Source organism: Eretmochelys imbricata, chromosome 1, assembly GCF_965152235.1.
Source record: "Eretmochelys imbricata isolate rEreImb1 chromosome 1, rEreImb1.hap1, whole genome shotgun sequence".
NCBI lineage: Eukaryota > Metazoa > Chordata > Testudines > Cheloniidae > Eretmochelys > Eretmochelys imbricata.
Window position 1 is genome coordinate 123,727,039 of NC_135572.1, and position 15,761 is coordinate 123,742,799.

At 42.7% G+C, this 15,761-nt stretch overlaps 1 protein-coding gene across 1 annotated transcript in view; it reads right to left on the minus strand.

The window, feature by feature from the left end:
- OCA2 (OCA2 melanosomal transmembrane protein) overlaps positions 1 to 15,761 on the minus strand; it is a 286,600-nt gene that overhangs the window by 214,531 nt on the left and 56,308 nt on the right. Inside the window, exons 4-5 of the mRNA XM_077807125.1 lie at positions 11,751 to 11,808; positions 9,961 to 10,033 (exon numbers count right to left, since the gene is read on the minus strand). Coding sequence (XP_077663251.1) covers positions 9,961 to 10,033; positions 11,751 to 11,808 — 131 coding nt within the window. The remainder of the gene's footprint in view (positions 1 to 9,960; positions 10,034 to 11,750; positions 11,809 to 15,761) is intronic.

The window sequence follows — 15,761 nt, forward strand, 5'->3', positions numbered from 1 at the left end:
CTCCAGTTTGTGTCCTGCCTCTGACCCCCTGCTATCCTGACCTGGCCTGACTCCAGTTCCTGAATCATGGTTCCTAACCTTACCAGTTTGTCTCCTGATTCTGACCTCCTGGTATCCTGCTGACTCTTGACTCTGGCTTTTAGCACTAGGTCTGGCTGCCTACAACCCAGCATGACAACAGGCTTGAATGACACATTTGAAACCCCGGTTGCCATTTAGAGCAGGAGGCACACATTGATTTGGGCATCACGTGGGCCGCTCAGTAAAGATGTATATTCAACGTGCAGCCAACAAAAAGTTTGGATACATAAGGAACAGGATGGGAAATACTGAAAACAGTATGCTACATGCTGATGTAACTAATCTGGAATTTGACTTTTTCACAATTTCACTTACAAATTTTCAGCATTGAGGCTGTGGTTCAGCAAAGCACACATTTACATTTAAGCACATCATTAAATACTACTTCAATCATGGAATTTATAAAAGCGCATAAAAGCGTTGCTGAAGTAGGGCGTTATCACCCGACATTTAATGGAGGCATTTTACAAAGAGATGTAAAAATGTTGCAACATTATTTACAAATTCATTGCAGCCAATTAATTTGTTTTCCAGAAAGACGTTTCACTGCCCATAGTACTGAGAGGTTTGCACAAGGAAAGAAAAAAACACACAACTTAGAATTTTTAAAGCATTCTTACTAGTTTGAATACCTATAGGAGAGCACTTTAGCTGACTTTTAAATGATCTCTAGTAAAATAACTGAAGTTATCCCGGGTTGACCACACTCTGAGTGTTCTAATACAGAAAGTTTGGGTTTGATATTTGAAGTTCCTACATCTTTACAAAGAATTAAAATGTTGCACACTCATTAGTGCTCAAGAGAAAGGCTGAATGAGCATGGACTCTGAACCACGCTCCTGTGCCAAAAAAAAAAAATAGGTCTCTCCACGTCAGGGTTTATTACCAGTGCATAATGAGGACGCATGTACCTCTGTACCCTGATTTGTGGAGAGAAGACTGCAGTCTCCAGAGCTGTCAGAACATCCAACATCTTTCCCAAGCAATGTATCCACTCAAACGTTTGTTTAAAAGGGATAATTACACAAGATGGTGAATTAAAAAAATGCAAAGCAGCAATGAAGAAGTCAGCACTTGTTTCTTTAAACAAATTCCAAACAGGAAAATTCACATGTTGTCCCTAGCAAACTTGACATTACATTTCTCTTCCATTGCTGCAGTTTTCCAGAGTTGCTTGCTGTCACAGTTTCCACACTCCAGTGCAATGGCACAAATCTTTATTGAAACCATATCAACAGCTCTAATGAGAGGCATTAATCATTGTCCTTCAAAAGTCTTGCTGACCTGTATTCATTAACCTAATGACTTGGGGCACCTTTGACAGCCATTATGTACACCATTATGAGTGCAGTCAATAATTTATTTCTACAAAAAAGCTTCAGGTGCATATAATTATGACAGCTTCCTTCCACACAATACATCCAACATAAATCCTCTAATTATACAGATGACACATTCAGGAGCTACTACAGAGGAAACAAAGTCATCAGAAAAAGGAAAACTTATTTTCAAGGTATGCACAGTGGTGCCTTCATACAAAATATTTTCTTCCTACATAGCTTTATTTTTCATTTGTCACTGTTCAAACATGAAACCATAAGAAAAAGTCCTAGCAAGAAGGTCCTATATTTGATCACACATGAAACTTAATAACTTTCACAGGTCTAAGCTGAGGAACTTAAATTGAAATCCCATTGGGGTTATCTCGTTCCAAACAATACTCAGTCTCATCTTTTTTTCCCCTGTTATGTCACTGCAGATCATAGACTGCATCTAAGATACAATCTGATGTTCTCAAAACACTTCTGCTGTGGGAAAACTACAGCCATGCTTCTGAGTCAAACTGGGATCATTTTCAAAGGTCTGATTTGAATGACGTCTGTTCATTTTAACGATTTCAGTGCATTGCTAACTGGATTCATTTCAGAAGCTTATCAAAGCAAAGTGATGCACAAAACATTTGCAGGGAAAGACCCAACTCACACTGAGCCTGGGGTCAAGGTTCATTATCGTCCGTGCACCTGGAGAGAGGAATTTTTCCCAATAGGGGAAACTGGCAATTTCCTTTCCACCCAACAAGCCCCAGGACTCTTTCTTACTACAGCTCCCTCACCGCAAAGCACAGGAAAAAGGCAGGGGGGTATGTAGGAGTTTCTGTGGTAGCTCCACAACAGATGGAGGTTCTCTGAGAAGGGAGAATCCTCCACTGGCTTTAGCAGCTAGCAGCACCAGCCTCTTCCTGGTGGGGCGGGCTGAGGTGGGCCTTAGCACCCCCTTATATGGTACCCCACCCCCAGCTCCTCTTCTTTCCCCCCCGAAGACCCGCCCCCAGCCAGGCCAGAAGCTGGAGCCAGGCAATGGTAAGAGCTGCCCAGGGAGCCTGGGCCACCCTGGGGAGCCCCAAACCCTCCACCTGCCCTGGGCAGCGTGCCTCGGGAGTGGGGACACCAGCTGGGGACTGCTCTCAGGCACCCCAGCCCCTCGCCCAAGGCAGGTGGAAGATCCAGGGCTCCCCACAGCAGCCTGGGTTCTCTTGGTGGCTCTTACCATGGCCTGGCTCTGACTTCTGGCCTGATCGGGGGAAGGACCTCAGTGGGAAGAGGAGGAGCAGGGGTGGGGCCACAGTTCTGGTGCCGGTAGCCCCCCAACTTCTACACAGGTTCTGGCGCTCCTGTGGGTGTCCCCAAATTGGCCGGGGGCCCTGGCCATGGGCCCGCGTGTTAATCCACTGCTGAGCACACCAGGAATCCCCAGGTTCTTTTGGGAGTACAGGAAGTATTCTGATTCCTACTTCACCCACACACCTACATTCCCCCGCCCTTGCTATGGCTAGCAGTGCATGAAGCCCACAAGGTATCCCATAATGTTTAGCAAAATGCATCAGAAGAACTAAGGGGTTCCAAAGTAACTCCATGCTAGGAACTCTGGGGTTTCCTAGCATATATAGTTGTTACAGAAACCCTGAAACTTCCCTTGCTAACTCCCTCAGCCATATGAGCTACTGACCAGAAGCTGAGCAAAGAACTGGACACAGCAGAACCCTGGTACAGGAATCAGGCCTCTTGTCGTCTCAGAAGAGACCATGGATTAGAAGGGGGGCAACTTTCAAAATTATCCTTTCCACAGAGATCAAAGATGGGAGCAACGGCCAGCAGTGTCCCCACCAACAGTAGGAGTGGGGCCACAGCCACACATTATCTGGGTGCTCCTCTTAGAGGTGATACCAGGGATGTTGGGGGAGGAATGAATGAAGGGCAGCTATGAGTAGGAGGTTTCTTGGGGGATGGAGGGAAATGTTTCCTTGGAGGCTTCAGTTTGTTAAAGTTCACGGCTCACTTTTTGCCTAATATTTGTACTATTAGTGCATTTAGGGTTCAATCCTGCAGGGTGCTGGGCACTCTGGCCCCAATCCAGCAAAGCACTGGGGTACATGCCTAACATTAAGCATACGCCTAAGTTCTTTGCTGGATCAGAGCTAGAGGGCTCAGCACCTTGCAGACAGTACAAATGAGTACAAGGGGACACTTAACATTTGTTCTGCAGCAGGAAATCTGAGAAGTACACACTGATTAAACAGAGCTACGGCAATAAAAAAAAACCCAAAAAGGCAGACACAAAAGATTAAAAAATCCTGCTGCATCTCTAGTCAGTCACCAAGACTATTGTATCTAAGAATGGGAAGAGGGGTGGGTTAATTGGTTATTGTTCAGGGAAAGGAAAAACGTTTTTTGATATTACTGATGAACATCTGCCCCCAGCTCTTAATGGCATGATGATTAAAAGGTTTTACAAAGACCTCTGCCTGCTCCATGACTGAAGTAATTGCATTGATCATTCAATCTGTGATTTCGAAACTCATGCACCTTCAGCCATAATCACGATAACTAACATCCTCAACTTCTCTCTCCTCTTTTTTCCTTCTCATTAGCTTATATCTTCCTCCCCCATGTCACCCCTCCCCCCATACACCAAAAAACTCTAAATATTTAGACCAGAAACACTTTGGCCTCATATCTTATTGGTCAATTTAAGAGATAGTTGTGAATTGCTCAGAACTTAGCCATAGGATGAACCTCAAATATTGCTAATATTTATACAGTGGTGGCACAAAGACACCAACCAAGTTGGGTCCTCAAGTGCTGGGTATTGTATCAACACAGAGTAAATGGCACTCCTTCCTCCAACAAGCTTACAATCTAAAAAAGACAAGACATGACAAACAAACAGGTCAAGGAGGATGGACAATAACTGGAAGTCATGGTATATGAAGAAAATTATAACTTAATTGGCATCACAGAGACTTGGTGGGACAACTCCCATGATTGGAGTACCAGCAATGAGGGATATAGCTTGTTTTGAAAGGTTAAGTATGGGGGGGGGGAGGTGGTGTTGTATTGTACAACAAGAATGTATACACTTGCTCTGAGCTCCAAGGGGAAGTGCTGAGTCTCTGAGTGAGGATAACAAGGGGAAAGAAAAGAGCGATGTTATGGTGGAGGTCTATAACAGACCACCGAAACAGGAAGAGGAAGTGGATGAGTCATTCTACAAGCAGGTAACAAGATTAGCTAACACACATGAGCTAATATTAATGGCAGATTTTAACTTTCCTGATATCTGTTGGAAGACTATTGCAGCAAAACCTAATATATGCTTCAAATTCTTAGAGTGTGTAGGGGACAGCTTTCTGATCTTGAAAGTTGAGGAAACAATTATGGAATCTACATTTTGGATCTGGTTTTAACCAAAAGAGATGAGTTAGTTGTAAACATGAAGGTGGTCGGGAACTTGGGAGAAAGATTGTGATCTGATAAAATTCAAGATCCTATGGCAAGAAGGACATGAGAACAGCAAAACAAGGACACTGGACTTCAGAAAGGCAGATTTCAACCAACTCAGAGAAGTAGTAAGCACAGTCCCATGAAAAGACCAATTAGAAAGAAAAGGAATCAAAGGGGGCTGGCAGTTCTTAAAAGATGTAACACTAGAAGCTCAACATCAAGCTATTCCGATACAGAGGAAAGATAAGAGCCACGGGAGGCCAATGTGGCTGCACAACAAGCTTTTTAGCTATCTAAAAATGAAAAGGGATACATACAGGAAATGGGAGGAGGGGCATGTCGCCAAGGAAGCATACATGGGAAAAGTGAGAGTGTTTAGGGACAAAATCAGGAAAGTCACACCTGGCAAGGAATGTTAGAGACAACAAGAAAGGGTTCTCCAAATATTTCAGACAAAAAAAGATAGATAAGGGATGGTTGGGTCCGCTGCTCAATGGAGAAGGTGAGCGGGTAACAGAAGACGATAGGAGGGCAGAGCTGCTCAATGCCTACCTTGCTTCAGTCTTCTCATAAAAAATAAAGTGACCAGACGACTAATGAAGTTACCATAGACAATAAAGAGGAAGGGATGCATATCAGGATAACTATAGAACACGTCAGACCAATCTGAAAGAATTCAAATCAGCAGTGCTGGGTGCTATTCACTTGACAGAATTAGCTGATATTTAATTGCTAGTTATATCAGCTGAATTAGCTGATATAACTAGCTGATATTTAATTAGCTGATATTTAATTGCTAGTTATATCAGCTGAATTAGCTGATATAACTAGCAATATTTACAAACTCATGGATGACAGGAAACGTCCCAGAAGACTGGAGAAAGTGTTAACATAGTGCCCATCTTTTTTTAAAAGTGGAAAAAGGAGAAGCTGGGGAACTATAGACCAGTCATCCTGACTTCAATACCTGGAGCAATGTATAAAAGATTCAATTTGTGAATACCTGGAGGATGAAGGGGCAATCACTAGCAGCCAGAGTGGATTTACCAAGAACAAATCATGCCAAACCAGCTTGATTTCCTTCTTTGACAGGGTAACTGGTTTGGCTAGGGAGAATGCGATGGACATAATATACCTGGATTTGAGCAAGGCTTTTGACACAGTTCCACATGACATTCTGATAATTAAACTGGAGAAATGTGGGCTATCCATTAAGTGGATACATAATTGGTTAAACAACCGCAAACAGAGAGAAATTATTAATGGAATGATGTCAGATTAGAGAGAGGTATCAAGTGGGGTTCCATTGAGATCTGTTCTGGGTCCAGTGTTGTTTAAATCTTTATTAATGACCTGGATTTAGGAGTAGTGAGCATACTGATCAAATTTGCAGATGAAACAAAGCTGGGGGCAGGGGTTGCCAATAGTTTGGAGAATAGAGCTAAAATTCAGAGAGATCTTGATAAATTGAAGAACTGGACTATTGACAACAAAATGAAATTCAACAAAGACATATGTAAGGTGCTGCACTTAGGGAAGAAAAACCAAATGCACAAATACAGAATGGGGGATAACTGGCTTGGCAACAGCACTGCTGAGAAGGAACTGGGAGTTGTGGTGGATCACAGCCTCAACGTGAGTCAGCAATAAGATGCCGTTGCAAAAAAAAAAATCAGTTTTAGGTTTAACAGAGTCACAGCATGCGAGTCACAGGAAGCGATAGTACCACTCTACTCAGAGCTAGTTAAGCCTAAGCTAGAGTACTGTGTCCAATTTTTGTCACCACTGTATAGAAAGGATATAGAGAAACTGGAAAGGATTCAGCAGTGAGTGACAAAGATGATCAAAGGGATGGAATGCCAGCCATATGAGCAAACACTGAAGGAACTGAGTATGTTTAGTTTGGAAAAGAGGAGATTAAAGGAGAACATGACAGAGGTCTTCAGATACTTGAAAGGCTGCCATAAGAAAAATTGTTCTCTCTTGCCACAGAGGGCAGGACAATGGGTTCAAACTACAGCATATTAGATTAAATCTCAGGAAAAGCCTCCTAACTGGAAGAACAGTAGGACAATGGAACAGACTGCCTCAGGAAGTTGTGGAAGCTTCTTCACTGGAGGTTTTCAAAAGGAGGCTGGATGGCCATCTGTCTTGGATGGTTTAGACACAAAAAATCCTGCATCTTGGCAGGGGTTTAAACTAGATGACCATTATGGTCCCTCCTAACCCTACAATTCTATGATTCTAGTGTGCAGTGTGTAGGTAACAAAAAATAATCAGATGTGCTCAATTCTTAGCCAATCGGGGAAAGTAATCACAACTCACCACCTGCCTTGTCGTTATTAGAGTGCAGTTGTAGAAGAGGTGAATTTTGAGGGGTGATTTGAAGGACAAGGAAATGGCATTACTGAGTTTGACTGGGAATTTCCCCAATGTATGGCAGGCTCTGGCACAGGAGAAAGTACAAAGGTGCTGAGAGGGAAGTGGACAAGCAGGTAATCAAGGCTGCTATCATCCACAGGCCAAAGGTGGGAGCTGACAGCTCGATAAGGTAATTCGGGTTCTTATATGCTAAAGAGGTATTGTGCAATCCAACCAAATACCATGGCCCCCTCATTTAAAGAAGAGTCTGTTTCTTTGACATAGTACTTATTTACCTTGCCTCACCTATTACAATTATCCTTAGTTGAATGCTTCTCTCCTTAACTAGAAATGTTTTGCTCCTATAAGAAAAGTGTTGCAGGTAATAACTTTTACACCTTCCTTTGCATTGTAGTTCTGAGATTCCTTCAAATTCTTCCAAGCTTTGAGCCACTTCTTTCCCACAAGACCTTCCTAAGCAGTCATTTCCCATTTGTATGTGTGCAACTGATTGTTCCTTCCTAAGTGGAGTACTTTGCATTTGCCCTTATTGAATTTCATCCTATTTACTTCAGACCATTTCTCCAATTTGTCCAGATCATTTTGAATTTTAATCCTATCCTAATAATGATACCGTGTATTACTTGCAAGCCTGGCAGTGCTTATTAATCTTTCAGTCTGTCTGTAGATGTTAATTCCCTATAGTCTAACACTTAGATTTCAAGGTACTAAAAACTCAGATTCAACACCAGAATATTGGTGCATTTAATCACTCACTAAATGTCCATGTATAGCGAACAGCTCACATTAGTAGCAACAGAAGCATCAAATTAAATGTCTTCCTTCCTCGCCCCCACATAGGTTCCAAACAGTGGTGCCAATTAGAGGTGTCAGGAGCGGGGAAATGAAATGAATGCCCCCTCCCCTCAAGGTTTTGGTGCTTGCTCAAAGTTCCATAGGCTTTGAAGCTGGGCCACGGGGGAGATGCTCCAAGCACTTTTAAGCAGTGGTCCCCTCCTACATCAGTGTGGCTGCTGTTGGAGCAGTCCAGAGCATTGCTCCAGCTGTGTGGTTGTGACGTCACTGAAATTTGACCCAGCCAGCCCTCTGTCCAGACAGAAGGGAAACTGGGCCAAATTTCAGTGGGTGTCATTGTGATCTGATACATGGTGTCACAACACCACTCAGATCTGACCAAACTTCCCCTCTGTACAGATGGAGGGGTAGCCAGGCCAAATAGTGTTGTGACCTGGTATATGGGGAGTCTGTCCCTGTACAGTGAAGTGCAAGGGAATCGACTGAGAACTGGACTCCTGGCAGCATCAGTTCATTCACTGTGTGGGTAAGAGAGAGGAGAAATTCCCCAGCCAAAGGAGACCAGGGGTCTGTGTGGGGTGTGGAGCAGGAATTGGAGCAGGGTCCCTGCCAGGGGGAGGGCAAAGATCAGAATTTGTGCTCCAGGAAATATTTGAATTAGCACCCTTCCAAGACTAAAAGGGACCAGTGTGATCATCTAGTCTGACCATAGAATTTCCCCAAAATAATTCCTAGAGCATGTCTTTTAGAAAAACATCCAATCTTGATCTTAAAATGTTCAGTGATGGAGAATCCACCACAACCCTGGGTAAATTGTTCCAATGGTTCCATTATACCACTGTTAAAAATGTATGCCTTATTCCAGTCTGAATTTATCTAGCTTCAACTTCCAGCCATTGGATCATGTTATACCTTTTTCTGCTATACTGAAGAGCCCATTATCAAATATTTGTTCCCCATGTAGGTACTTATAAACTGCCATCAAGTCATCCCTTAACCTTCTCTTTGTTAAACTGAATAAATTAAGCTCCTTAAGTCTAGTGCTATAAGGCATGTTTTTTAATTCCTTAATCATTTTTGTGACTCTTCTCTGAACCCTCTCAAATTTATCAACATCCTTCTTGAATTGTGAACATCATAACTGGACACAGTATTCCAGTAGCAGTCGCTCCAGTGTCAAATAGATGGGTAAAATCACCTCTCAACTACTCAATAATCCCCTCTTTTCCAAGGATTGTGTTACCTCTTTTGGCCACAGCATCATACTGGGAGTTCAACTTCATATAATTCACAAAGGAAGTAGTATTCCACCATCATCATCAAGGACTCAAAGCTTCTACTCAAATCTCCATCACCGCATCCATTTTTCATTTTCTAAATACAACTTCACTGGACATTAACAAGAAAAAAAGATTCTGTCCATCTTCTTGTTTACTAATTATATATTATAGGTAAACTATGATAAGGGTTATTTATTAAAATGTATTATTAATAACTTTAATTCACATTTAAACTAGTCATATCTTTGGGGGAACTAGTTTTGGGATTTTTCTGTCATTGTGACCTTACACCTCTGTTGTTTACATTTTGCATATTGTGATCAGGTTTCATTATGAACTTCAGCTCCTTTTTTAAGACATGAGTAGCGGTCAAGTGGTGTCCAGTTGAAGAAATAGGAAAATCAGGCCTTTGCACACTTCATTATCATTTAGATAAGTTACTATGAAAACAGGTTTGTGACCAAATTAATTTGCTAGCATAACGGCAGTTAGGTAGCATCACAAACTCTAAGGAAATAATCGCTGTCAATATTTAACTTAGTAATCAGCAAAGCAGCCATTTTGAATCAGCTTATCATCAGTATAACTGGTGACCACACTGCTCTCTCTCTGTTTATTAAAAAGAAATTGATAAAGGATACAGTAGCTTTCCAATGGTGACACAGCCAACATCTGCCAGGGTGCTCCTTGACCTGCATAAGTGCTAAATAAAATCTATGACAAACAAAACATGGGCATACATTGAATTGTTAAAGAGTTATCTATTTACCCAGTCTGTCTCAAAAATATATGAAATGGCCTTCCTTGAACCTTATAAACAAATGTATAATTCACAATAATGTTTTCAGGTATATTTAACTTCAGTTGCTGATATTTCCCAAACTTAAAACCAAGCTTGTGACTCTCAAAGAGAGTCAGTAGTATTGAGGTGTAATCCTTCACCACATTTAAACTAGCAAAGTCATAAATTTTGTTTATTGTAATCAAGTCTCTCCCAGGACAAAGTTGCAGGCTAGTTTTAAGGAACTGTCTGGAAAGTTAGGTCCAAATCCTGCCCTGGCTGAGAGGAAACATAAATGCTTATTGTGCCCTCTGCTACAGGAATTCTATCAGGCAGAAAAAGATTCCTCATGTCAGGCAAGCAGATAATTTCCAACCCTCCAAAACACCTGCAGCGTCTTGCAGCCTAACAGTTAACAGATTCCATTAGGACTGCCCAAACAGTCAACAGCAGCAATCTGACAACTCAGCTGCAGAGCCCACTCAGCCACCTCCCTGCTATGCCTCTAGCTTCCCTCCACTAGAACCCTGTGACTGCTACTGAATCCTGGATCAGTGTCTCCCTCCATTCTTTTTCTGCCTCCACCTCTCAAGCGTTCAATTTGTGTCATTATAGTACAGCAGGGAGCAACAGAGCCAGGAAAGGAGCCACTTAATTCGGGAGCTGGCTGCCTCACACAGCACTGTTGATCAGTTAAGATGAGGCAAGGAGGATGGAAAAGCCAGGATAACGATGCAAGAGTGAGCGAAGAGAACTAGAATCAGGCAATGGACTAGAGGGGAGATTTGAGGAGAGATGAGGAACAGTTCATTAGAGATGGAAATTAAAAACACACGTACGGTATTTAAAGGCAAGAGACACTAAGAGAAATGTTGCTTGTGGATGGGGAAAAGAGACAGGAGTATTAGAACAATGCAAAGAGAAAGAAGGAAAGAGCAAAGATTAAAGAAGGGGAAGACAGAGGAGGACGAGGAAAGGGTTCTAGAGACACAAAGAGAGGAACTAGAATTAGGGCATCAGTCAGAACGGGAGAGATTTTTTAAAAGGGCTGGGTCTGGGGGAACTAGCTAGAATATGAAGCTATATACTATTTTCACCTTCCCAGCTTTATTCCTGGGACAGTTTCTCTGCCTTCCCCAATGGCTGCTAGTGCTGCCTTCTGCAGCTCCCCTCCCTGTGCTAGCTGACCAGAAGTGATTCCGACAGCCACATTTTAGCAGCCATTGGGGAAGGCAGAGAGCCCACATGAGGTTCAGACGCCTGTTTGCCACTCTACAAGGAGTTCCATGAGAGTTTGAGGGGGAAGTGGAGGAGTTAGTGTGGACATTTTGGCAGAGGAAGAAACTGACCCCTAAAGCCCCCCAACTTTTGAAGTGGTACTTGAGGAGCCATCTCAAAATCATTATACACCTGCCAGTGACATACATGCTAATCAACTGGACCTGCCTCCTCTCCATGTTCCCTTGGGGGCACAGTATGGTCCAGTGTTAACTAGTCCACAAGAGACCTGAGCATCTTTTTGCCCATTAATCCTCACTGCCCTCACAGGATTGGATTTAGCCTAAAGCGACAGTAATTCCAATTTAAAATCATTACACTGATTTAATTCTAATCTATTAAATGAAAGAACGTTGCAAATCCAATACTTACAGAGCACACCACTACAAAGATAAAAAGGGTTGAAACTTTTAGGAATCTTAAACAGCATCTGAAAGGTAAGAACAACGTTACTTACAGAAACTTCATAAAGAAACATTATTTGTGTTTGGTCATAAGGAAATTTTTTAGATAGAAAATAACATGATTAGCCAGAGAACTGAGTTTCCCCATAGACTACTGAATACAGGCACTAAAATGCAAGCAATTGTCTATTGCCATTCTGGAGCCCAATCTTGTCGTCCTCACAAATACAAAGCTACTTTTAAAAAGAAAAGGAGTATTTGTGGCACCTTAGAGACTAACAAATTTATTTGAGCATATGCTTTCGTGAGCTACAGCTCACTTCATCGGATGCATTCAGTAGAAAATACAGTGCAGAGATTTATATACATAGAGAACACGAAACAATGGGTGTTGCCATACACACTGTAACAAGAGTGATCACTTAAGGTGAGCTATTACAAGCAGGAGAGCGGGAAGGGGGGGAAAACCTTTTGTGTGGTAATCAAGGTGTGCCATTTCCAGCAGTTGACAAGAACGTCTGAGGAACAGTGGGGGAATAAACATGGGGAAATAGTTTTACTTTGTGTAATGACTTATCCATTCCCAGTCTTTATTCAAGCCTAAGTTAATTGTATCCAGTTTGCAAATTAATTCCAATTCAGCAGTCTCTTGTTGGAGTCTGTTTTTGAAGTTTTTTTCTCGAAGAATTGCCACTTTTAGGTCTGTAATCAAGTGACCAAAGAGATTGAAGTGTTCCTCAACTGGTTTTTGAATGTTATAATTCTTGACGTCTGATTTGTGTCCATTTATTCTTTTACATAGAGAGTGTCCAGTTTGGCCAATGTACATGGCAGAGGGGCATTGCTGGCACATGATGGCACATATCACATTGGTAGATGTGCAGGTGAACGAGCTTCTGATAGTGTGGCTGATGTGATTAGGTCCTATGATGGTGTCCCCTGAATAGATATGTGGGCACAGTTGGCGACGGGCTTTGTTGCAAGGATAGGTTCTGGGTTAGTGGTTCTCTTGTGTGGTGTGTGGTTGCTGGTGAGTATTTGCTTCAGGTTGGGGGGCTGTCTGTAAGCAAGGACTGGCCTGTCTCCCAAGATCTGTGAGAGTGATGGGTCGTCCTTCAGGATAGGTTGTAGATCCCTGATGATGTGTTGGAGAGGTTTTAGGTGAGGGCTGAAGGTGATGGCTAGTGGCATTCTGTTATTTTCTTTGTTGGGCCTGTCCTGTAGTAGGTGACTTCTGGGTACTCTTCTGGCTCTGTCAATCTGTTTCTTCACTTCAGCAGGTGGGTACTGTAGTTGTAAGAATTCTTGATAGAGATCTTGTAAGTGTTTGTCTCTGTCTGAGGGGTTGGAACAAATGGCTGTAGACAATGGATCGTGTGGTGTGGTCTGGGTGAAAGCTGGAGGCATGTAGGTAGGAATAGCGGTCAGTAGGTTTCCGGTATAGGGTGGTGTTTATTGACCATCGCTTATTAGCACCGTAGTGTCCAGGAAGTGGATCTCTTGTGAGGACTGGTCCAGGCTGAGGTTGATGGTGGGATGGAAATTGTTGAAATCATGGTGGAATTCCTCAAGGGCTTCTTTTCCATGGGTCCAGATGATGAAGATGTCATCAATGTAGTGCAAGTAGAGTAGGGGCATTAGGGGACGAGAGCTGAGGAAGTGTTGTTCTAAGGCAGCCATAAAAATGTGGGGCCATACGGGTACCCATAGCAGTGTCGCTGATTTGAAGGTATACATTGTCCCCAAAAGTGAAATAGTTATGGGTGAGGACAAAGTCACAAAGTTCAGCCACCAGGTTTGCCGTGACATTATCAGGGATACTGTTCCTGGTGGCTTATCGTCCATCTTTGTGTGGAATGTTGGTGTAGAGGGCTTCTACATCCATAGTGGCCAGGATGGTGTTTTCAGGAAGATCACCAATGGATTGTACTTTCCTCGGGAAGTCAGTGGTGTCTCGAAGATAGCTGGGAGTGCTGGTAGCATAGGGCCTGAGGAGGGAGTCTACATAGCCAGACAGTCCTGCTGTCAGGATGCCAATGCCTGAGATGATGGGGCGTCCAGGATTTCCAGGTTTATGGATCTTGGGTAACGGATAAAATACCCCTGGTCGGGGTTCCAGGGGTGTGTTTGTGCGGATTTGTTCTTGTGCTTTTTCAGGGAGTTTCTTGAGCAAATGCTGTAGTTTCTTTTGTTAACCCTGAGTGGGATCAGAGGGTAATGGCTTGTAGAAAGTGGTGTTGGAAAGCTACCTAGCAGCCTCTTGTTCATATTCCAACCTATTTATGACAACGACAGCACCTCCTTTGTCAGCCTTGTTGATTATGATGTCAGAGTTGTTTCTGAGGCTGTGGATGGCATTGTGTTCTGCACGGCTGAGGTTATGGGGCAAGCGATGCTGCTTTTCCACAATTTCAGCCCGTGCACGTCGGTGGACGCACTCTATGTAGAAGTCCAGCCTGTTGTTTCAACCTTCAGGAGGAGTCCACCCAGAATCCTTCTTTTTGTAGTCTTGGTAGGAAGGTCTCTGTGGGTTAGTATGTTTTTCAGAGGTGTGTTGGAAATATTCCTTGAGTCAGAGACGTCGAAAATAGGATTCTAGGTCACCACAGAACTGTATCATGTTCGTGGGGGTGGAGGGACAGAAGGAGAGGCCCCGAGATAGCCCAGCAGAAGAATCTGTCTTAAGAGTATAGTTGGACAGACTAACAATATTGCTGGGTGGGTTAAGGGAACTACTGTTGTGGCCCCTTGTGGCATGTAGTAGTTTAGATAATTTAGTGTACTTTTTCTTTTGTAGAGAAGCAAAGTGTGTGTTGTAAATGGCTTGTCTAGTTTTTGTAAAGTCCAGCCACGAGGAAGTTTGTGTGGAAGGTTGTTTTTTTATGAGAGTATCCAGTTTTGAGAGCTCACTCTTAATCTTTCCCTGTTTGCTGTAGAGGATGTTGATTAGGTGGTTCCGCAGTTTCTTTGAATGTATGTGGCACAAGCTGTCATCATAGTCTGTGTGGTATGTAGATTGTAATGGATTTTTTACCTTCAGTCCTTTTAATATGATGTCCATCTGTTTGCATTTGGAAAGGAAGATGATGTCTGTATGTATCTGTACGAGTTTTTTCATGAAGTTGATAGATTTCCACTCCATACGGTTGAACCGACTACAGGGGATGCCATTTTAGATTTCATTTTGGTGAGTAGTGAGGACCTCATAAAAGAAATGGTTGTAGGGGACAATCTTGGTTCAAGTGATCATGAACTAATTCAATTCAAACTGAACGGAAGGATTAACAAAAATAAATCTGCAGCTAGGGTTTTTGATTTCAAAAGGGCTGCCTTTCAAAAATTAAGGAAATTAGTTAGGGAAGTGGATTGGACTGAAGAATTTATGGATCTAAAGGCAGAGGAGGCCTGGGATTACTTTAAATCAAAGCTGCAGAAGCTATCGGAAGCCTGCATCCCAAGAAAGGGGAAAAAAATCATAGGCAGAAGTTGTAGACCAAGCTGGATGAGCAAGCATCTCAGAGAGGTGATTAAGAAAAAGCAGAAAGCATACAGGGAGTGGAAGATGGGAGGGATCAGCAAGGAAACCTACCTTATTGAGGTCAGAACGTGTAGGGATAAAGCAAGACAGGCTAAAAGTCAAGTAGAGTTGGACCTTGCAAAGAGAATTAAAATCAATAGTAAAACATTCTATAGCCATATAAATAAGAAGAAAACAAAGAAAGAAGAAGTGGGACCGCTAAACACTGAGGATGGAGTGGAGGTCAAGGATAATCTAGGCGTGGCCCAATATCTAAACAAATACTTTGCCTCAGTCTTTAATAAGGCTAAAGAGGATCTTAGGGATAATGGTAGCATGACAAATAGGAATGAGGATATGGAGGTAGATATTACCATATCTGAGGTAGAAGCGAAACTCAAACAGCTTAATGGGACTAAATCGGGGGGCCCAGATAATCTTCATCCAAGAATATTAAAGGAA